The 24,480-nt window shown below is 39.0% G+C and overlaps 1 protein-coding gene across 8 annotated transcripts in view; it reads right to left on the bottom strand.

Moving 5' to 3' along the window:
• The window catches only part of MEF2C (myocyte enhancer factor 2C), a 131,309-nt gene that overhangs the window by 34,399 nt on the left and 72,430 nt on the right, over positions 1-24,480 (bottom strand). For 5 of the 8 annotated variants that reach the window (XM_062599583.1, XM_062599582.1, XM_062599587.1 and 2 more), the window contains one exon: positions 4,162-4,305. In XM_062599583.1, coding sequence (XP_062455567.1) covers positions 4,162-4,305 — 144 coding nt within the window. Of the gene's footprint in view, positions 1-3,963; positions 4,102-4,161; positions 4,306-24,480 lie in introns of all 8 variants that reach the window. The other 3 variants (XM_062599586.1, XM_062599588.1, XM_062599589.1) reach the window with 2 other exon arrangements.

Raw genomic sequence — 24,480 nt, 5'->3', positions numbered from 1 at the left:
CTTTATGTACAAATCCTTCAAGGGCTGGAATCTTCTTTATCCTATGTTACAGCACAAAAGAGCCTGTCTTGGTTGCTCTTGCTGTTTCCACTCTCAGGGGAGACTAACCATCACTGAAACATACAACTTTTGCTGAAACAGTTACTTTGCTTTCTTTTGCCATTCTATAAAGTAATTTTTAAACTAGTTACAAAGATTACTTTCTTATTTTTTGCATGTCTAATGGCTTCCTCTTACCAACAGTCTGGATACACTTAGACTAGTTTACAGAGTACTTTACAGGCAATTTTATTCAGATAAACTCTCTGATCAGAGCAAAATAATTTTTACTCTCTTCAGTGCAATACACATGCTACTCTGGAATACAGTAGTTCTAATTTCTGATCAGCAGTCAAAAGATTAACTAACAATTTTGTATATAGTAAGGTCCAGAGGAGAGAGAAGGTTATCTGGATAAGCACTGGTGTTAAACGGTGGTCTATCTGCAGCTTTACTTCTGGCTGACCAAATTTTCTGTTATTGTCTTATATGTTCTTTACCAAGAACTGTGACCTACTACAGATTCCCTAGCCATTCCTGGTGCTAAGTCACGGGGCATATCCTTTCCAGTCAGGTCTGATGAAAATTAAAGCTTATGATGTACTTGCATAATATCTATATTAGTAAGTTAAACATGGCCAGGAATTGAGGCCATCTGAGGCCACAAAACAGTCCATGTCCATATTATTAAACTCTTTTAACCTCAAAACCAGCATAGCCACATATAAACTGACTGTTGGGAATTGTTCCTGGCCTGGGCTAACTACCAAACAACACTTAAGAATTGTTTGAGAAAGTGCTATTTGGCCTGTGCCAAAAGCATGCCAGGGACTGCTCACACTATTAACTGTAGAGATGACGGCCTTCCAGTGCCTCAAAACATTTTATGTCATTCTTTAATTCATGACCATAGTCATAGCTATACTCTAACAGATATGCAACTAGCAAAATTGCCAAAGAGAGCAGATTGCCTATTTAAAGGAAATTGCCAGTGTACAAAACGCCAAGTTAGATGTGAACACCACAAGTTGTTCAATGTTGTGGAAAGCAAAATGTTGGGGATTCAAAACCCATGAAAATGAATGCACCAAACATTTTCTGCTAAGTATTTTTTTTCTCCCATGTTCAGCCAGGCCTTCATTTATTTCGAGACAGAAATACTTATAGCTCCCTTCTAGTGGACTATTTCTGTCTCTTCTGCTTTCATCACTCTTATGAAAACTACAAATAAATGTGTAATTATTATCAGATGTTTTAGAACAATATAAATACTTATCCCCAGAAAATTATCTGAGGAAACATTATTGGCTTTAGCTGTTAGAGGAAAAGCCAATTTTATTCTCATTTGGCAGCAGCTTTGCTCTCTTACAAGACCAGGCACAGGCACTGAATTGTTTTATTAATTTTTGTAAGTAGTGATTTAATAGTTTGACTTGTTGACTTTTTGTTCAGTTTTGCTTTCTTCCCCCCAACATTTTTGGCTACCCTTTGACGGTCATAAGGAAATGAACAGAACTTCATCTTCCCTAAAACTATATTGATTTGTACAGTTAAAAAATCATCTTGTAGATTTACAAATTTTCATTATGTTCTAGCTTTGAACTCCATCTTGCTCATATTTAGGCTTACTCTAAGAGAAGGAGCTCCTGTTGCACTAAGAGAGATCACCTACTGATTCTTCCTTTTGTGATAAGCAGCTTGCTGGTGCACAGACCTTGAGTTCAGTGTGTGAAGTATTCAAAGAAGGCATATCCAGTCTTATATAAAAAGAAGCACTAACACTGGCAGTTCTGTAGTACATCTCTGAAGCAATTTCACAAAAAGATAATAAATTGTATGCTATAACACCCCTGCAAGGTAGGAAGTTACATTATACCCAAAACACAGCTCAGGAAAGCAGTAGAGAAACGAAGAACGGAGATAGGACTATATCTGGTTTTAAATTTGACATCAAAAGGTAAAATTTTAATGAAGTCATTAGAGAGAAATTTCGTTGATTTTGGGAAGGACAGAAGCAACAGACTGTATTTTGAATAGTTGTGTTGTTTCTGATTCATAGATCCTTCTCAGTTTTATACAAAAGGCAACTTTTTCTGAATGCTTGAGGTAGTAAGGAAGGTGACAGAATTCACTATTAGCCAGGAACGAGTTCTTCCCGCCCCATGTTTTAAGACTATGAGGTTATAAACATGTGCTGCTTTGTTGTGTTGGAACAAAAACAAGCAGCGAGAGAGATCTGAAGAACAATCTAAAATTCATTTTGTGAAGGTGGAGAAATAACTTAATAAAATCCTATCTGAAAATTCTGTCACCTTCATTTGAACAAGCCAAAGGTCATCCTTGAAAGAGGAAAGGAATGGCAAATGCTAAGTTTTGACTTGACAAAGGGTTAAGCATTTCAGCTTATAACTGCTGTCTAAAGTGTTGTAGCCGTTGCTTTATTGAACTGAGTTCCATCCTGAAAAACCAAATTCATGCTGACAGCTTTAGAACTTTTTTGTTCAGAAAAGCAGCTACGCAAAAGAAGCAAATGAAAGGGAGGTAAGAAAGATTGAACATATATGTACCTCCCTGACGCTTTGTATATATGTTGACGATCCTTAACAAGGCATTCCAAATACTCGTACATTCCAAATACAAATACTTTGCCAAAACTGTCAAATTTGGTGCTATTCTGGTCGTTGTGAAAATACCTATTATTTAAATTCTTCAACAAAGGTATTAGCCATAGATGTGAAAACTTCTTCAAATTTTAACTAACTCGTGAAAATTTTTGTTCTGAGAATTAATGTAAAGAACACTTGCACTGTGTGAGACAGAATCAGAGCATCCTGAAAAAGCATCCTCAGTTTAGGTATTGGATTTTGTTCATGCAATTGACTAGGACTACGGAAGCGTCTTTTCTCATTCTGGGTATGCAGACACCCCGATTTGGAGCCAACCACACAACTAATTTCTGGGAATGAGGGATGAACATATCCAGATGATTTCACTCTCTGTTCTGGAAGCAAGCATTTATCTACGCAAATTCATATGCTTCTTCAGACCTGGGCAAATTTTTGGGTTTGCTATTCTTCCTTCCACACAGAAAAAGGGACCAACATAACTTCCACATTCTTTTTGTCAGCTTTATAAATCTAATATTAATCATAATTACAAAATATTTTTCCCTCCCCATATGTCTTGTGCAAACAAAATAGCACATGCAGAGTTATTTCTCTTAGGTATCTGGCAAGGCATATGACTGATGGTTAGAAATTTTGACTTGGTTAAAACAAAATTTAGCTCATGTTAAAGCATTAAAGAAATGCTGATGAGGTCAAAGCAAATTCTCTGATAAAGCTGTAAAATCACCCCAACACACAAACATGTCTGAATCCTACCATTAGGCTCTCATGCAGTCTGTTTCTCTGCAGCGAGCAAGTAGCTGTAACCCTTCAGTGCTGCAACTGAGTTTGGCAGAGACACTTAAGAACTGAAGTGACACATACAGAATGTGCTAATTACTACATATAAAGGAATTTCAGTTCTACATCATTTTTTTCTATATCACCACAGACAGTATTCTGTGGGTTTGTTAGCCTGTCCACAAAGAGAGATTTCCATCATTATTTTTTAGATATAATTTGGGCAAGTGGTGTGGTAAAACAGTTCTGTAAATCAAGTGAATATAATGTATAGATGTATATTTCACTTCCTTCTGTAAGTTTCAGCTGTAGTAGGCTTTGTCTATGTGTCAGAGGCAGAGACTTGGAAGAAAAGTATGTTGTGTGAAATTTTCTGACCACAGTATTTAACTGTATATTGGGCTATTAAAGCCTGTTTCCAGTTGAAATGTTTTCCTTAAGAAGCCAGAACTGAAAGGGTTATGGTTTGTTACTGCAGCAGTTATCAGCAGACAGCCATCTAACCTTTGGTACTTACAGGTATTTTATGGCTCTTGATCATATTATCAAATTCTTCATTAATTTTTTTGTATTTTTCTTCAGTGCGTGGGGTGAGAGCGTAAGAGGAGTCAGGATCGGGGCTTTCACAACCTTTGTTTTCTTTCTTGTTCAATGCCTGCCAGGTTCAGAGAAATATCAAAATGTAAAAAAATGAAAGGGAGCTCAGAGTACTTACACATAATCTTTGCCTGCTGATCATTAGATCAATATCTTCATTAATTTTCCTGTACTTGTCCTCAGACTCAGGGCTGTGACCTACTGAATCGTCTGCATCGGGGTCTGGACTGTCACAGCCATTAAGTCCTTTCTTTCTCAACGTCTGAAATACATAATTTGGAAAGTTCAATCCTTGACACGGGCTGCAAGAAAGACTCAGCGGCATTACAGTAACACAAACTGCCCAGCAGTGAAAGGTTTTCCATTGTACTTTATGGAAAGAAACTGACTATAGATCCACCACATCGATGTTACACAGCTCCAATTACCAATAGCAAAGAGAGGACCACACAGACCTCTTTCTTGTGAAACTGGAATCAGTCAGTGAAGAATGGAGTTAGCAACCGACAAAGTACCTGTGCTAGTAAAGGCCTCCCCCACCATCCTGATAGCATTAAAGGGTTAAGGCATTCAGAGTGCAATTTATTTTAACATATTTATGCATTTCAAATGACTGAATGTTAACAGAAAAAAGATGCATTCTGTTTAAAGTCGATTAACACAGTGTTTTCCTTTACTCTAAAGACACACGAGGAAGAAAGAAAAGAACCCCCCCTCCCTCACCTCCTGCAATCAGATTTAGGAATTCATGCTCTTGAAAGGGGGAGAAGGAGGAGTATCTAAACTGAATTCTTTCTTAGAATTTGACATAAGGGATGACTCTAACAGTGCCCTGCCTCTCCTAAGTGTATGCTCTCGATAGGACAGGGGGAGGACAGAATTGCTAATGTGGCTGTGAAATACCGATTAAGAGCTTCTAGACAGTGTTTACTTTTTATTGACTCCAGTTACAGTGCCACAAATGTGCAGTGCTGAAGTTTAATAGCACAGGGAAATATACTGCTAAAATAGATGCTTAGTGAAAAGTCAAAACAGATGAATTTCATGTTCAGTAGCTTAAATCAACCCTCAGAACCATGGACATCAACACTAAGATAACTAATAGAGAAAAAAGTTAAAACTATAATCAAACCAGCAGCTAACAATCCAGAATGATTGTCTGACCTCCCCTGTTTTAACTGATCTGCCTGGACAGATTATCAAAGAATAGCCATCTACAGCAATAAGGTAAAAAAAATCTGAGAAGCAAGCCTTTGTGGACCGTCTAAACATAATCAACAGTACACAAAGTTGGTATTGTCAGTAAGTTTCCTCAAATTTAGCTATAGGAGTTCCTAGGTCAAAAATCTTCAAAGAATCCATTTGGTTGTCTACGAACCTTATCACATAGCTTGCAGTCAATTCTGAGTCTAAACCTGGCTGAGTAGTCTCAGTTACAACACACAGACTCCATAGTGGTCTTTTGTTGCTAAGTGGCTATGCTTGTGCTGTGTAATCAGTGTGGGATGCTCCATGCACACTAGCTGGTTTCGTTTTGGCTTCTCAGAATGGTTGTATCTCATCTGAGCTTTTTGTTCCATTTCAGAAAGCTCATTTTCTAAATATTATCATCATTGTAATACTTGAGGGATTTAACAGTGGTAAACTGGGCATTGCAATTTCATACTTTCTTTCTGTAATAATGTATTCAGATCTTTAAAGACTAGAGTTTGTATTTTTCTTTCTGTGAAAGTTTCTTCAAAACTGAGTCCTCTTATTCCTGCAAAAGCTACTCCCCTTGTGGAGACACACCTCTTGAACCTGACATTTTCATTAAGCCAGCAAAGAAAGTGATGGCAATCTATCCTCAAGAGATCTGAACCTTCTAAAATCACAAACCTCTGAACCAAAACTAGGCAGTTTTGGAATACTGACTTTACCTCAGCATGGGTCTTTTCAAACTTCTTATCTACACAAACTTCACACCTAACCCCAGGAGCTACTCCCGACACACAGACAAAATTGTAAATCCCATTAAATCAAACCTTAAAAAGTTGGAACAACTTGAATGAGTCTCTCTACTTCTCCATTTCCTCTTATCTCTTAAACGTTAACTAGCAGAACTGGCAGACTTCAGTGTCATGTAATGACGTCTATTGCTACTAGCCTGAACCATACCAATTACTAAAGAGGGCTTGGGCAATCAGCTGTTGTTTGACAGATTTAATAGATACAGTATGATACCTTAGAAGTGATTTCTTCCTTTTAGATCTGAATAACAAATCCCAAGCAATGTTCTCCCCTTCATATAAGTAAAAACCAAGTATCCTCTGAATACATAAAATGTCCTGGTTTCAATATTCACTATATTCAGCTCTCCAGACATGAAACTCAAATCCACAGTCCTGGGACTGCTTCAGGAGCTCACTGACAGAGTCCTCCTGATTCACACGGACTCTCTGTTGAACGATGCTGATGTGAGCTGGCTTGAAGACACACCTTTCACTGAGCTTTAAAATGACGATCCAGCTGCTCTATTCACAAGTGGCAATGGCCTTCTTTGTCCCCAGAGGTCACCACAGCTGCAACTGGATGGGCACAGGTGAGGAAAGGGACCTGTACAATCATTATCATACCATACAACCCAGAGTAAGGGCAATATAAGAAGACAAGAGGGGAGATGTTTTGTGGCCTTCCTGAACCTTTTCCTCTCTCCTCCTTCCCAAATCCTTGTCTGCTGCCTCCACAAGACTGTGCTGGAGTGGAAAAAGATGCATCTCATCCTCAGCTCACACAAAATGCCCTAAATCTTGTCAATTGTTTACTTAGCATTTGTGTGAACCAGTGCTGGATTGCTTTTTCTGTGTAAGAGCATGTAATTTTCATGAAACTTGGAATGTCATTCTGTGAGACCTATACCTTTGCACAAATTTTGCTTGTCACTGAACAAAGATTCAAAAAGCTGTAAGGGAGAAAATAGATGAAAAGACTGATAGACTGCACGGATGCATACACACACATCAACAGTCCTCCTCTCCTTAGGAGAGCAGGTTTAAAGTGATATACTTATTCTCTGCAACAATGTATTGAGGTACCTGTGATATGTACCTCATGTGACATGGAGCTACTGGGGAGAGTCCAGCATAGGGCTATGAAGATGATGAGAGGGCTGGAGCACCTGCCCTGTGAGGAACAGCTGAGAGAGCTGGGCCTCTTCAACCTGGGGAAGAGAAGACTGAGGGGGGATCTGACCAATGTGTATAAGTACCTGAAGGGAGGGTGCCAAGGAGATGGGGACAAACTCTTTTCAGTTGCCCCATGTGACAGGACAAGAGGCAATGGGCAGAAAGTGAAGCACAGGAAGTTCCGCCTGAACGTGAGGGGGAATTTCTTCCCTGTGAGAGTGACAGGGCACTGGCACAGGTTGCCCAGAGAGGTTGTGGAGTCTCCTTCTCTGGAGATCTTCAAGGCCTGCCTGGACACAACCCTGTCTAACATGCTCTAGGTGACCCTGCTGAGCAGGGAGGTTGGACTAGATGATCTCCAGAGGTCCCTTCCAACCTTACTGATTCTATGATTCTATATTCAGGACCAAAATAATGATCCTAAGCATCTTTACCATTATCTCAGACTTCTCAACATACAGGCTACAATTTTGCTTGTCTTAATGCATTCTTTCTTTCTTTTCTCTCCTCTACACTACTACAAAACCCGTATCTCTCATAAAGGACCCATATTGTTATGTTTAAACACAACAACACGTTACTTGCCGGTACAACACAACTAGTAGGAGTGCTGATCAATACCTAATAGATCAATCCTTATTCATGAGCTCTCTGGACCCAACACCAATTTTTCCTTCAGTGTTGCCTCTTGATTATGGAGGCTGATTCTGGATAGTGGAGAAGAGTGGATTCACTAGGAATGTCAAGGGGGTTTCAGCAGGCTACAATCTTTGAACCAGTCTTGCAGCAACTAAGAAACCATTTTTCTTACCATGTTAAACTGTCATATCCTCTTGCAAACCCTGGAAAATAGCCAGACATATAGCATCCTCCTGGAGATTAGCTAGTTTCCAAAGATTTAATGACTATTCAGGGATTTTTAAGAGGATGAAATTACCCAATTGTATAGTGCATTGCATTCTAGAGAACCTCAAGCCAGAGTTCAGTTATTTTTAAAGAAAATAAGCCATTTTTGTACTACGGAAGCTCTACTTTTTCCAAGCAATTAAACAAGTAATTATATTGGACTCTAATAACCTAAAATCAACGAAGGCATTTACAAAACCAAATGGTTAAAGGAAAACAACCTTTGGCTGAAATCTCATATGCCAGCAATTTAGCCTAAATCCTGCTCTATAAATCTCTGAAGAGAAATGCTGACTTAGTGACATACTGGCTGCTCTAAAATGAATTATAAACAACTATTTACTTTCATTTCATGCAAAATTTATCACTGCTACAGAAGCACAGAATATGGTACTATCAGCCAGGTTTATCAAGGCAATGAAAATTATCAAAATTTGAAGGCTTATAAGAAGGAAATGCCTTTCATTTTCCTGGCCCATTCTCTGCTGCTACAGTATTACCTTCTCCTTTTAGCATTACTTTAACCGTCAGACTAGAGAACAGAAATTCAAGATGTGAAGCTCCGTAATTTTATTCTGTCGTATTTTTTATTTTTCTCATCTGTAGAACGGAATCTCCTTTCTTCCAAACAGGTTCATCTGCTGTGGGACCAACTGTCACAGCACTCTAGGGCTTGAGAAGCCACTGATACTTGGGCTTAGAAATGTTCACATTAACTGCCAACTCATAAAGATCAAGTCAGTCAATAAGGTCTCCAAAAGGTTCTTACAGGCCCATTGTGTCTCTTCCATTTTTATGTCCTCTGAACCAAAGACCTTACAATCTACTGCAAGGGTAATTACTATTTTCATTTATATTATGAAAAGTACCATCTTACTGGCTTCTATGCCTATAAAAAATGAAGTCTTCACAGAATCAAAATTTCCAGTATGGAAAAATGCAGAATGCAAGTCTGCTTTTGCTAATTCCCAACTCTGTGATGTTGTCTAGAAGCCACCACAATGATCTCTAACTGATCGCCCTATTAGCAGCCATAACTATCCCCACACAGTTGTAATTTGGTAAATTATATTCAACTGTCAGAAAACAAAAATCAAAACCACACTCCATTTTCCACTGTCACTTTCTTTTTTGTATCTGGATGAGAGAAATCTTCCAGCCATAAATGAAAAATGCTTTCTCCTGCTCACTGGAGCCACGTATGCGTGTGGCAAAGCAGACAATAAAGAATTATAAAGAAAATAATGCTATGCTATTCTGTTGAATTGCTTTATTGGTTATAGCCATTCAAAGCACTCATTCAAATTTATGGAGACCCTCTGAAAAATAGGAAACATGGACCCAAGTCATCTAAGCATCAATTTGCTTTCTGTGCAACAGACACATTAAAGTTAGGAAATGTTGAGTGAAGACAACCTTCACTCTCTTCTCTTGCACAGTTATATAATGATGAAATTTTATGATGAAATTGCACTATACAATGTATGGTGCAATCAAGTAATGAAAGATTCTAGTGAAATGAAAAACACAAAGAGGAAGAGATAGGTTGCTATGGGAACCGTCCATCTGAATTCTCTGACTTCTGTGTAACTAAAAATCTCAAATTTTATGTTCCATTAATGTAGGGATCTTAGATTTTTACATTTAATAATGCACATAAACTAGTATGCTGGTACTAATGTACTTTAATTGCATGTTTAGGAGAATCAGATAAAACATTATTACACTTACTGTTATCTAACAAGCTCCAGACAAAAAAAATGTATACCAGTAACACAGAAAAATGGAAACCTTCTTACCTCCATTGTATAAATTATAGAATGCTTTTGTGGTTTAGACTCTTTTTGAAATAAGCTACAGGGCTTATATAATAGCTGTACTTCTATAACCACACGGTAACCTTTCTGTTACTATTTCATTTTCACCAAAGTTTCAAAGAAAAAAAAATTTCCATTGCCTGGTCCTGTACGTCTGTCTTCTTCAAACGCATACAGATAAGTATGCTTTTCACAACAATACACCAAACCCTCTGCTTGGATTTGCCTCTCACTTTTGCATGCCAAGCGATTATGCTCTCCTCCTTCAAGTACCTCCTCTAATCACACCTCTTGTGAAACCAAATAATGCAGACACCCTTGCCAGCAACATCTGCATCTCCTTGCTTTCCAGTGATCACCCAGTGCGAGAGAGCGTTTATATATAGATATATGGTGCACGCTCCTCGGGACAGGAAGTTTCCACCCGTTGACGAAGTTTGGTCTATTCTCATCCACTCAGGCTGCTGTCGTGTGCCAAGACATGTACTCTGTAATATTTTGCAATACATATATGAACCCTAATTAATCCATGGTGTTTTGAAAAAGCACTGGGACAGTGGGTATTCTTTGTTTCTTTTTCTCCTGAAGCTGTGCTGAGTAACTGGGATCTCTGGGAAGGGGAATAGCTTGGGGGGGGGGGGGCGGGCAAGGGCTGACGGAGAGCAGCCCTTGCATGCTGCCCTTCCCTGCCCTGCAGCCTTCCCGCTTGTCAGGGCTTTTTTTACATTTAGTATTGGTCTAAATTAAGCAGGGCAACTTCAGCCGTGTAAAATGGCATAAATAGAAGGATCCGCAAGATTCAGAGATCACATAGCAACTAATCTAGACCCTGCATCTTTCTGGATTACCTCACGAGCACAGCAAACCAAACCAAACCAAAGCGCACCAACACGCCGGCACGAGGCTTTGCGCTGTCGCTGTTAAAGCACCTAAGTAAAAACGATGCTTATGCAGCTAAATTCAGAACTACCGAACAGGACATGCAAAACATTTCTGCTCCGCGCAACTGCGTGTGTAAACACTCTTTTCTAAATGAGCTTAAACCCGAATAATCCCCGAGATTTTACTTTTTTTTTTTTAGTGTCGTTCGGGCCCACTCATCTCCCTGGCCGCAGAACGCAGGCTCTGGCCCCCCGCTGCCCCCTCACCGGCGAGAGGCCGCTCGGCCGCCGCCGGCCCGGCCGGGCGCCGCCGCCCCCGCCCGCACCTGTCAGCGCCGCGGCACCTGTCGCGCCTCCCGGCCGGCGGCGCGCGCGGCGGCGGCAGCCAATGGCGGCGGCGGGGCCGCAGCATGGCCATACATGGCCGTGAGGGCGCCGCGCGCCGCCGCCGCGCCGCGCGCCGCCGCCGCGCCGCAGGGCCCGGGCCGCCGCCGCCGCCGCGGTCACGGCGCGGGACCCGCGTTGCGTCCCCGCTGCAGGCCCACGCGGGGGCATTTCCTTTCCTAAACCCCCTCCGAGCCGCCGGACTCCCAACGCGAGCAGCCTCCGGTTCCTGCAGTACAGCGTGGGACTGGCTTAGCACTGCCGGCGGCTGCGATTAGCAGGGAGAAAAACAGTCTGTGCTTTTTCCACGCGGTACCGGTATTTCCGAAATAATGAACTCGCGTCAGCGTCTAGTAATGTAAATGCAGTACCGACCTAGTGGCAACTACAGTTTTTGTTGAATTATTACCAATCTGATCAAGCCAAGTTTATAGGCATGTTAAGATTTAAAAGAAAAGTTTCCTTTGAAATGCTAGTCAAAAATAAAGTATTACACATACACTTTCACCTATTACAATGATTTTTGCATGCAGCTGTTGTTTAAACCTGGAAATACTTCAGAAAATAAGTCAAGTTCTGCTCAGTTGTGCTAAAATCCGCGATTACTTTCCAGAGACTGGTTGTGGTACCTCATGCACAAAATAAGCAGATTATTTACTTAGAGCAAAGGTATTTTCCGGGTAATTGTGCTTTAAAGAGGGAATATTTCTTACTGCAAGTAAAATGACTGCACGTGAATCAAGTGCCTACTCCTTGAGCACCGCAAAGGACATACCTGAGGATGCAAAGGGATGTTTCAGGGCCCCTCTTCAAGCAACAGAAATACAGAAGACAAATGGCAAAGAGACTGAGGCCCATTTCCCTGTGCTTCCCAGGGCTGTTCCTGCACCCAGCCCTGCCCATAATCACCCCAGCGCCCATAATCACCCCAGGCTGTAGCGCAGCGACGAATGCTTAGCCTTCAGTTCCCTTTCTTCAAGCACGGGCTTATGGAAAACAGATTTCCAGTTTCCCAAGGGCTGGTATTTGTGGAGCAGCTCCACCACGGAGATGCTTCCGTACTCTGGCTACACCGCTCACGTGTGCAGTCGGGATGCCAGCAGCCCGCAGGGCAGGTCCAGTCCACCCAGCGGTGAAAAGCTGGCCTAAAGTGGGCATACTCACACCTCTGTTTTGCCCCTTGGCCAGAGCACAGTATCACCTCATTATTTACTGCTTTTTCAAGAGACAAAGTAGAGGAAAATTTTTAAAAGGCCAGATTGACTGTAAACTGTATTGATTGACTTGCTTTTCATGAGCACTGTAAGGAAAATTGTGATTAGCCATATTTAAAATAGATTATGATATTGGTGAGATGTAGTATATTTGACTTGTATAAGGTTTTGCTGCAGGACACAGAAAATATATGGATGAAAAAATAAACTTTACAGTAGTTTAGCAGAATCATTGCAGCTTCTTTAGGGAATATGAGGCCATTTAAAAATAAACACTGTGATCACCGACAGGTTGTTTATTTCCCTCCCTCAATGTTCATCTAACTCTTATCCCTCTTTGCTGACCCCAGTCCTTCTAGATGGAGCGCTGCCCTCAACATTTTCATTTGCGTCTAATTTAGTCAGACATATACACAAATACATGACTGAAGTCAGATCTCACTTACACTAGTGTAAATCTGTAGCTGGATCTGGAACAGCTGTAAAGGCACCAGTTGAGTTATTCTGGATGTACAGTGGTGTTACCAAGTCTGTTACATCAGTGTTACTATCTCTTCAAACATACAGTATCTGAAATATGTAGGGCTTAATATAAATGACTGCATAAACAATTAACTATTTCAAAGGCAGCTGGTGTTTTTCCATGATATAAATGGGAACCTTTAATACTAAATGCCATATTCAAAATTCTTGAGAAATGTGACATACAGGGTAACACACATTTTACAGATATTTTTTGTCACAAAAAGTTATTGCAGAAAGAATGCCAGCTGATAGGAGTTATATTTGGCATATACTTTAAACACGATCTACGTTCTAAAAGATGCCAGAAGAGATTCTGAAATCGTATGTTTAAGGCCTGCTTCATACATCATTAAAATACAGCCGCCCTAGGGTGAATATATAGTCATCTTCTGTCAGCCACATTAGCCAATGAAACTTTTAGGAGCAGAAATGATATATATTTAGGCAAATTAAATTGTAAGATAGGATGCAAGTTACTAGGAATGGAATTTTTCCTAGACCATGGGGCGAACACTCTCATCCTTAACCATAGGCCCAGGGAAACCTTGATGACCACAACATTTTGCTTTTGCATTTCATTTGAAACAGAGCACCTCTAGCTGCACTGTATTGGTGCAGTACTGACTCAGCAGAGCAAATGCCACCCACTGAGACAAGAACACCACTTCCTTCAGCACCTGGGTTTTCTTTGGAGGTCTCCCATAAAAATCTCAGATGTATCAATGTTAGGAGCAGACTTTTCTTTTGAAGAATTTGAACATTTATTTTACAGCTGATCAAATTACAGGCTATTGCAGAAAAACTACCAATATGACAATGAGCAAATATTGCTGAATAGCTGTTTCTTTTAAAGGCAGAAGAACACTCACTTTTATTTTTATAATAGTATAATTGTTTTATCCACTGGTAAAAATGCCCAAATCAATATATTTTTTTAAATGATGAATTACAATAAACGAGAGGTTAGGTCCTTGAAACCGTAGCCTCCTGTTCCTTTGCAAGATGGAGGCCTTAAATAGCAACAAAACAATAACCATCAACTCACTGTTCTGCTGATACAGTCAAGTTTTGACCAAGGAGAAACAGAGGGAAGTATCTCCACTAAGTTTGGAGTGAGTGTGCAATATTTGAAAGAAAGAATTGGCCCATGATTTTAACTGTGAAAATAGATGACTCAAACAATGTAGACTTTCATACTTGATTTAAGATGGTTTTGTTTTGTTTCTGTTAATTCAACAATTTACGTAAGTTCTGTTATTTACCAGAAACATTTGTGCAAAGTATATCCATCTTTAAGCAGCTGCTAAAATCTCTACACTATGATACACATTCATCTGCTTACTGAAGCGTCTCTTAGAAACAAGGAACCAAGTCCTGTTTTCCCACAGGAGAATCCCACAGGAGTGGCAAGATTCAGCTGGAAATTTTGCAAGCTGAAACTTGTAGATCTCTTGTCTAAATATTAACCAAAGAAGGAGCAAGGAAGTCAGAGAAACTGGATCAAACTTCTTAACAGAATGATTACTCTAGAAAAATCAGCCCTTCAAACACCTCTTCTTTTTCCTGAAGCATGACTTTTTCTAAAGGTGTGCTGCTCCTGTCACTGTGCTCTTCCCTCAAGAGAAGCCTCACCTCCTCCCAAAAGGAAGGAATTAAAAATGATAGAATTAACAAAACACATGGTCAGATTTTGAAAAATATTCTTGGAGAATTTAGAAAGCTTTCACAAGCAAGAGGATTTAAGTTTTCATTACCACTTCTCAGACTCAAAGAGATCAGCCATCATGGATGTGAAAGATAAGTACCTTTACACAGAATTATCTAAGGGCTAAGCTGCAAGCAAAGACCCCAAGAGGCTGCAGTTTAGCTTCCATTTTTGTTACTAGCTTCCAGCGTTAATTCACTTTTCCCTAGTTGTCTATCAAAAATTGAATGATAGTATCTATCAGTGTAATTGGGGTACTATAAGGAATCTGTAAAGAAAAAAAATGATTTGCAAAAAAAAAAAAAAATATTCAATGTAAGCATTAAGGACTCTAAATTTATTAGAGACAGACAGAACCCAAATAAACCTCCAAAATACTAGTTCTTATTCTCCAATTGTAACTTTGGTTAGTAGAGGGTAAGTTAAATTAACAACACAGTGCTCAGTTTTGGTACTCTGGGAAGAAAAAAACCCCAGCAACTTCTAGTTATTATCACTGCTTAAGAAAGCAGAAGTGACAGAAGCAGATTCAAGATCTATTCAGACATATATGACTATAGCAGAGGATCTTAAGGCAGAGTTTACTGAGACGCTAGGAAAAAGTCATGAGTGAGAGGGCTAAATACAAAAGGAGTTATCTTCATTGAAAAACACATCTTTTTCTGAAAATTTCAACTTCCTCTACAACCAGCTAAAAATTTTTTTAAATGTTCATTTTTAAGGTTCATTTTAAGACTGGTTACATTTTTTGGACAAAATTACAGTTTTGTAAAGAAGAATTGGTATATTTGCCTGCCAGAGCCTTATTATCTGAAGTCTTCAAACCTTTAATCATAAAATTCTGTGGGCTTATAAAGGATGCTTCTACTTGAGCTCCCTAATTTTGCAAAAAGACCTAGGCAAACAGAGCAAGATTTCAGCCCGTTTCATTTCTTCCATAGCGTGACAGAGGTGGGAATGAAGTGCCCTGAAAATACCGTGAACCTTTGCGTGACCTGTACGAACTCACTTGGTAGAGGACCTAGCTGAGGGCTGTGACAGACAAGCTTCAGTAAGCCTCTCTGTTGCAGTTTACACTCCCTCCCAAAGCTGTCAGCTCTTCCCTGTCCCCCTTCCTTCCCTCCCCCCGCCCCCCCAGGTCACTCACCCCCCAGCAGAGCAACAGGGGAGCGGCTGGGAGGTGGGTGTACATTCCCTTCCTCTGACTCCTGCGAAGGTGGTAACCTCCAACAGAGCAAAGCCAGCAAATAGCTGGGGGGATGAACATCTTAGACTATTGCAGCTGTTTCCTCAGAAAGGCTAAGTCAGGCTCATGGAGCCGTGTTACATAGAAGAAAGGGCACTTTTCTAACTGGGAATCTCAAACACAGTTCAGCTAAAGATTGCATTTTTTTTTTAAAGAAGTGACCTCCTTTGTAATTTATCATATCACAGTATTTTGGGTCATGGACACAAGTAGGGTTTTGGGGACTGTTTTCCCCAGGAAAAAAAAAAAAAAAAAAAAAAAGTAAATCTTTATCAGCTGCAGGCTATCTGAGAAAAATGTTCAGAAGCCTATAACATTCTGACCTTTTTTCTAACATGCTCAACTTGTTTACAAGAAAGCGCTGTAACGATCCTTATCCTTATTTATTAAAGAGCTGAAATCTACAGGCCACAAGCACTACTTCCAATCATCTCAGCCCTCTGCACTGTGTTTCTGAACATAGAGCTCCCACTGAACTTCACTGCAACTTGTCGTCCCAAAATCTAGGAATGCCTTAAATCGGAGCAAACTACAGACTGAACTGCCTGCGTCTTCAGTCAGCCTGAAGCAGCTATGCTGAGAGATGAAATGATAATGATTTCCTATCAACACTGTTGTGGCAAGAAAACCAAGCTAACTTACTTATTCCATTATCTTGGCTATTTTCTAAACCATTCCTGCTGCTGTGGTGCCTGAAGCTTTTTTTTTTCCCTAACTTCTGCAGAATATTTACAATATAATAAAATAAAACCTAGAGGACAGGTAAAGAGTAATGATGGAATGATACAGGGATACTACAGGAAATTATTTTTACATTTGAATGTGAAAATTAAAATTTAAAATCAATCAGAAGCTGCCTGTGTCAAAGAAATCAGAGACTGCAACAAGATAACGGTTTAGTTTATCTGAAAACACATGTGGCCTTGCTTCTAACTGTAGAAAATTTGAAGTCAAAGACCTGGCAAACACATATAAAATCTTAACTGATTTCAATGAATCCATGGTTTAACCCAACACTTACAGTAGCAAAAGGAACCAGCAATACCCCAATTAACCGAGATTTCAGTGAAAACCAGTAATGCTACAAAACCCATTCTGTGAAGACACCAAGGGGCATGTAAGAAATTCTGTAGGGCAAAACAGCACAGTTCTGTTGAGTCTAGTCTGTGCAGACAGGTTCACAGTCCTGAAGTTTGCCTGGAGCTTCCTCAACAACAAGAATCTTCCCAGCAAACTACAGGACAGCTTACTTACCCTATTTCCAAAGGTTAGCAGGATTTCCGTTTCTGGCTGAGGTATGCTGGGTGATAAGACCCCTGAATTAAATAGCAGTAGCAGGAGTGGATGAGTGCTTCTTTTATCCCTGCTGCTGAATTGGTCATGGAGATCAGTAGGAGGCACTCTGCAGAAGATTTAGTCAGCTCTTTTGCTCCATCACTCTCAGTAAAGGAAGAGGTGGAATTAAGAATACTTCTCTCATAAAAAAACTGTACAGGAGGAGTAGGAGGATTTCTCAGACTCCTCAAAGGGAGAGGGACAAAAAGTTTAGTCTGTGGGAGAGACAAGACACATTCCATAACCCTTAGAGATCTAGTGTTTCAGCTTAAGTCCAAGTCCAGAAGCATCTTCGTTCTGTTCCAGCTGCAGCATAACAACTCTGCAGGGCTGCAGTGTGACCTCATGGGATTTATGGCATTACTGTCAGGTGAGTTTACTTCTAGAAAACAAACTCCTTACTGTTGATGCAGGTCAAGTCAGAATTGACAAATGGTGTTACCTGCAGGGGTCCTACCAGTTCAAGGGTTGGGCTAATGAAGCCAATTAGGCAGAATCCCCTACACCTGCCAACATTTGAAAGCTATAAATGAAGACATATAGGGACAAAAAAATGAGAGCACACCTGTTTAATCTTTTAAGCCATATTTGGAATGGAAGCAACTTTTTAAAAGGTAGTGTAGGGAAAATGGTCAACAAGGAGTGTTCCCTCTTAGCTACATTGCTTTGCTGCATCTGTTAAAACTGTAGAGTACAGTCTGTGGCCTGCTGCAATTCCCTCCTTGCAAGGAAGGATCTTGTGATAGGAGAGGACTATGGAATAGGCCCAGTAAAGGTTTTAGGCACCTAGAAAGCTAGATTTGGCAATACTTAATATTTAGGCATCTGACCTCCAGAGTGGAATTCACACTACGTTAGCATCTAAGGCTTCCTTTACAGGAGACAGGAAGAGTTTGGTACTACAGAACAGGGTCCAATAAATAAACTCTAAATAAATAGATAAATGAGATACTGCTCTAGATAAAAACCAGAAATCTTTAAGAAAGGAATGAAACTGCGGTCTCTGCATCTTTGATAGCCCACAAACACCAGAATATTTTCTGACTGTTCTGTGAAAAGCTTGATCCTATCTTTGTGCATTGCATTTAGCATACTCAGAAAACACTTGCCAGGGATATCTTGTTCATGGAGCACTAGAGTTCCCAGATATTTGGGGACTTAAACAAGAAAAGTTAGTCCTGAGTAAGCACAGAACTACAGGCACCTAGGAAAATTAAGATCCAATAGCAAGGTCTCTCACCAAGCTTGTGCCTCTAGATTAGACTTTTGGTTAAATAACCATAATTGCCACATTTTAAAGCTTATGTTTAGTAATTTATGTAAAACAACGTTCAGATATAGGATGGAAAGTACTGAGTACAATTATGAGTTTTTATTTAGACATTAATATATGTGGGATGAGGGAAAATTTACATCTAAGGAAGCAAACTTCATTTCATATACGCTACAAAAACGTAGCTTAAATGCTAAAGCACGTAGAACTCCTGGTGACAAAAATGTAAAGCTTCCATTTTATTGATATGTGTTTGAACATGCTAGAAGTATGTAATAACCAAGCCTTGGATTGTAACAGTGAAAGTATAAATTATGTGTTCTTATGTTTGGTCATGTTTTAGCCATGATTCTAGGGTAGTAAGCTAAATATACTTTAAATGCTATACACTCCATTAGGAACTGCTGCTTTGTCAAGATTTTGATCTCTTTTGAATCAATCTATAGCAGCTGTGAGTTGTTTAAAATACTCTTATTGACTCTTCTATAATTTGCTTTCTTTGAACAGCCTGCATGCTATAACATTTGATCAAAGAAATAAACGTGTACTTTAACAACTCAAAGTAAAGTACATGCACATTTTTTATAATAGTGCTCTATAAAATGTAATTACAGTTGTCTATAGATCACACAGGATGATATAAATAAATGAGTTTTAGATTTTTTTTTAAAGCAAGCCTATCCAATATATCAAAGATTATTCTGTTTAACACCAGTCTCTATCATGCAAAAGCATTAATGAACCATTTCAAATAAAGATGATGCAACTTCATTTAATAGTATATTTACTCCTTTGTTAACTGGTAACCATATATAAAAACACCCATTGCAAAGTTAAGTAAGGAAACCAAAATTATCTCAAGTTGTAGGTTGATAAAACATAACATAAAGAAAATGTTGATTAAATTCTCCTTTAAAGGCTGATTTTAGTCAAAAAAAAAAAAAAAAAAAAAAAAAAAGATGTTTAAGCTGTAGCTACCACAGATGTTCATCAGTTCTGGACTATAGACTTTAGTTCACACTGACCACTACACTTTGTTTATAAAAAATGTAGAACAATAAAGTATATGTGTTTGAAGTTTTATAGCCCTGCAAATCTGGTAACTTACATTAATTTCATTTGTCTTTTATATAAATGAACATACAGAGGTCTCTCTGAATTCAGGACAAATGGAGTCAAATCAATATCAGCTACATAATACATAAAGGATGGATGCAAATTTTATAGTACACAAATAAATAATTAATTTATATCCGCTTACTGTAATAAGGAAAAAAAAGTCAGCATATTTTGAAGTTTAACAGAACTTTTGCCAGAACTATAAAAATAGTGGGAAGACATCTCAAGAACAGGCAGCAATGTCTGTGTGCAGTCCAGGAAGGAAAGGTTGGAGGTATATTCCATCATGCAATATGGAAATGCAAGGTACTCTGGTCTGAGCATTTAAAATGCCAGCTCCCTAGCAGAAGGAGTGAAGTAGGCAAAAAGCCAGGTCTGGCCTGACTTTTCATTCCCCCATCCTCTCTGGTGTTGCTCGATGAAACACTGTCTGCACAGTGTCTTTGTTCCTCAGAAAGGGGGGTTACAATTACTGCCAACTCTTTGTGGCATGGTAGGGGAGGGGACATCTTTACTTCTCTGTATAGATACATAAATGCTAGTCATGCTATGAACTATTTAGATCCCAATTCTGCCACCTTTACTGACACTGAGACTGCTTCAGAAATAAAGCTATGATTCTTCCAAAATTTGTGAGAGAATTCAACTTTCTTCTTGTCTCACTGTCTGCAACAGGACTTGTATGCAGGTTTGTAGGAATAAGATCTCTCATCGTATTGCTTACTACATAAAGATGATAGACCCTGTAGATATTGATGCCTGTGCTAGGGATCCTAACCATTGAATTTTGAAGTCAGTCAGAAGGCTGTCATTGCCGACTGGGCTTTAAATCGGGGCTCTAATTAAATACGAAGGGTTGACTTTACATATCAGAGTTTTTTAGCGTTTTAGTAGCACAGGACTCTTTTACCTAATAAAACCATGAGCAGTGGCTAAGGGCCCACATCTGGAAACACTTACACACTAAAAAAACTTTACTTATGTGTAAGTGTATGAACTGTGCATCACTTGCTGATTTTACAAGAAACTCAGTGCAGTACAATCTTCAACATTGGTTTGACTAAGAGCAGTTGACAGGTTATGGGATCCTAGTATAAAAAAAGTCCTTGGGGAAAGGAGGGCAAGCTCAATAGTTTGCATTAAAGATAGCTGTGAGGTGGCAGAAGAGATGGTATTGCTACGTTTCTGATTAATATTCCTGTGCAAGAATTCAGGTGAATAATCACATTTTGTATTTACCTTACAAAACAGGGATGTCTTAATGATGAAAATGAAAAATGGGTTTGCTCACAAAAGCCTTTGTCTCTGGAACATAGCTATAAGTAGCTCACTATCTAGGTTGAAAATGGTAAGGCAGGGTAGTGTGTCCTATTTTTCCATGCTTGCAGTGAAGATACAATATGGGAATTCAGCCTTGGTAATTACTAATACACCACACAGACACAATTACACCCTGTGTACTGCATAAAGGAATCACTTGTGGTCTGCCTCCATTACAAAGAGCAGTAGGGGGCCAACATGCAAGAAGACAAAATGCTTTACAAGGAGGAAGGAGACCAGAAGAGTCGATGTACCCGAATACAAGGACCTTGATTCTTTTTGGAGTGATTTAAGTCTCCTTCCATCAATTATCGTCCTTTGTCTCCAGAGCCTTATCACAAGCAGCATTACAGGAACTGAACAAAACAATACTCAGGCCCAAATAACCCTGTGAACTGCGCTGACATTTCCACACCCTGTTGCTGTGTTTGACCAGGTTATTGAGATTTTTAAAAAACAAAAACTCCACATAGAACAACAACAAACATTCCTGTTTTAAATAACAAGCTCAACCCTTCCTGGTGTCTTTTCTTCCTTCTAGGATTACTAATAGCTCACACTACAATTCCACAATGATGATGTGATACAAAAACCTTAGTAGCAGACAAGATGGACGTGACAGCTTTCCAAATAAAAAGATTGTTCCTTTGCAGAGTTCTCAACAGTTTAGCTTTTTAAAAGTTAATTAGATCCTTCCCCTTCCTGTTCCCCCAACTCCTTGTCCAAATGTGAGTTTTGGATAAATGAAGAGTTACAAGTAAGAAACCTAACTCATATATGCATTTCAAGAAATGTTCTGCAGCTAAATAGTTTGATTTCTCAGTGAAATAAATCAGCTGGTCTACTCATTCACTTTTACTACTCAGAGTAATAAAGTTTTCTTAGTGACACGTGAAGTTTTGAGGGTACAGTCATAAGTGTGTAATCATGAAAAGCATCTATTTTTTCATTCATTTGCACCAGATATGTAACATTTCATGGTATTTCTTAACAGGACATTGCAGTCATTGCTCATCTGAAAATAAATTTTAAAAACATGTGGAAAGTTAAAAAAAAGGACCTCAGGAAAGTCAGCTATTTTTGACAGTAAGTCAGCTTCTGTGAAACAAAGCCTTGTCTTTCAGAAAGTGTTTACGATCTATGAGAAAAAAAAATATATCCTTGGGCTAAAATGTTTATTGGCACCTAGGAGTCTGAAGAGAGCAAGTCAGGCTTGTGGTTTTTTGAGGGCACTTTATCATCGCCTGCATTCTCAAAGGGATCTGTGAATGAATAGAGCTGGATTACTCAGCCTTCTATTCCACGCCTATTCCTCTCCATTTTCCTTGGCAAGACTGAGAGCCAAGCTATTTTTAGCTAGGCAGTTTTCTATTTTTAGACAAATATCAGTTAAGAGACATTTGTTAGGAAAAATTTAAAAAAAGAAAAACACAAAAGGGGGATGGGATGAGGCTTCCCATCTCATATTATGAAGCAAGCCCTTCAACCTGTATCTCCAGGCGTTTCAGCTGCTTCCAATCTTGGAAAAATAAAGAAAATTCAGAGTTCAGTGATTTAAAAATAAACCTACCCTCTGGCAAACAGACCAAAATACAACAAGCTGTTACTATGTGAAACAGTGACTACAAAAACAAAGAACATTCTCCAATGACTAGATTGGGATAAAACTTTGGAGCTATTAAGTTATAAGAATGTTACACAGACATGTAAGATTTTTCCAGGTTCTCAGCCAGATATATCATGTTTTCGAGAAAGAAACAGTCATCTGTGAAACAGAGCTAGCTCTTAGAAATACAGATTTAAGCCCCTAGTTTGACAAAGAAAGGAATCATGAATAGAGTTTGCAACACTTTTATATTATGCACATTTGTTACCTTTGTTCTCATTGCATTTTTACAACAATAGGGCCAGAAAAATTATTAAGATATTAAAATATTTTTAACTGATTAGTAAGAACAGAAGAATAAAAGAAGAAAAAAAAAAGTGGGGCCCTGACGAATAGTAAGGGTTGATTCTCAATCAGTCTAAATCAGGAAGTCTAGAGTTTCCTCAAAATATAACCAAAACCAGCTTTTGTTTTACTAAGTGCTTCAGATCAACTGAACTTGCATCCATTCTACTTTTCTCTGTCTCTATTCTCTTTTTCCAGATCATGGAAAAATAATCTATCAAGTGAGCTACTTCCTTTTCATTTGAGATAGCTTAGGATTACAAAATACATTTCATGACAGCCAAATCCTTACTGAGGATAAATCATAGTAAAAAAATGGCCATTTTTTGAGAGAAAATAAGAGAAAACAATTCATAAAATTTTCCTTTTATTTTCAAATAAGCTGTTATTTTTCATATACTATATTTATTTTTGAAATATATTCAAAATAAAAAATAGTATCAAGACCTGACCCCTTACTTTTCTTCTTACAGCCCATAAAGCATCAAAAGACTATCAGGTGCACAGAAACAGGATGCTGTGGAGTTATCAAGGAGAGCTTAAACAATTGCCTGGAGATGGAAAGATACGGAGTCAAAATCTCATTTGGATAAGTGGGAGGAAGAGGATAGATTGTTATCTACTGGATGTAGTAGAGGGACTAATTTGGTCAGTCCCATTGATTGGGACAGCAGTCCCACTGAGGGACTACTTTGGATAGAACAGAATTGTCTTGCACAGTTTTCCAGATTTGAAGTTTTTCTTGAGGTCTTGTAATAGCTATTATTTACTGAAAGCCCAAATTTCTGGAATAATAAGATTACATAAGACTATTAACTTTTGTTTAAAAAGATGTGTTTCTAAAATATTTGCTTGCTAAAATGAAATTCAAGTTGATAAATTGAGAATTTAGAAAACTTTTCTGAAAATTGGATTCTACCCCCCTCCCAAGAAGATCTTTTTCTGCTAACCATGGTTAGGAAAAGTATAGAAGAAGCTCACATGAGGGCACTGGGTTACAAACACATCTTCCAAAGGCTAAAAACTCAGAAAGCAATCAAAGAAAGAGCAAAGGAATATTATAAAAATGTGCAAGATCTTGAAGCCAATCCCATGATTTTGTCATACATGAGGTTAGCAGTAATGGTTTGGCTCATATTTACTAAAAGTGAAACAAGAAGCAAACATTTAAAAAGCCTAAATCATCATTAAAGCAAAAATCTTTGGCCTGTTGACCCTGGCCAGTCATCTCCTGGCCTGTGGAAACTAATAAAGGTAGCTGTTTTATTTACCAGCTGGTCTTCAACCAATTTACAAGGGAAATCAATATTGCTATCGCCATTTTACAAACAGGGAAAATGAAGCATTAGGAGGAGATGTGACTTGTCCAAGGTCACACAACAGTATTTGGCAAAGCTATTAATAAAATCCAAGTCTCACGAGTCCTTGTCCAGGGCACTATCCAATAGACTGTACTGTCTTTAGATCACCCTGAATAACCTTTCTTATATACAGGCTTACTTTCTATAATGTCCCAGATCTTCAGCCCATGCTAGCTGAAATAATTCTGCTGATTTCAACAGCTGAAGAGCTGGCTTGATATGTATTTCACAGCTTG

The sequence above is a fragment of the Rhea pennata genome, chromosome Z (assembly GCF_028389875.1).
Source record: "Rhea pennata isolate bPtePen1 chromosome Z, bPtePen1.pri, whole genome shotgun sequence".
Classification (NCBI taxonomy): Eukaryota; Metazoa; Chordata; class Aves; order Rheiformes; family Rheidae; genus Rhea; species Rhea pennata.
The sequence above is the reverse complement of the archived record's forward strand: the minus strand, read 5'-3'. Positions and strand labels throughout refer to the sequence as shown.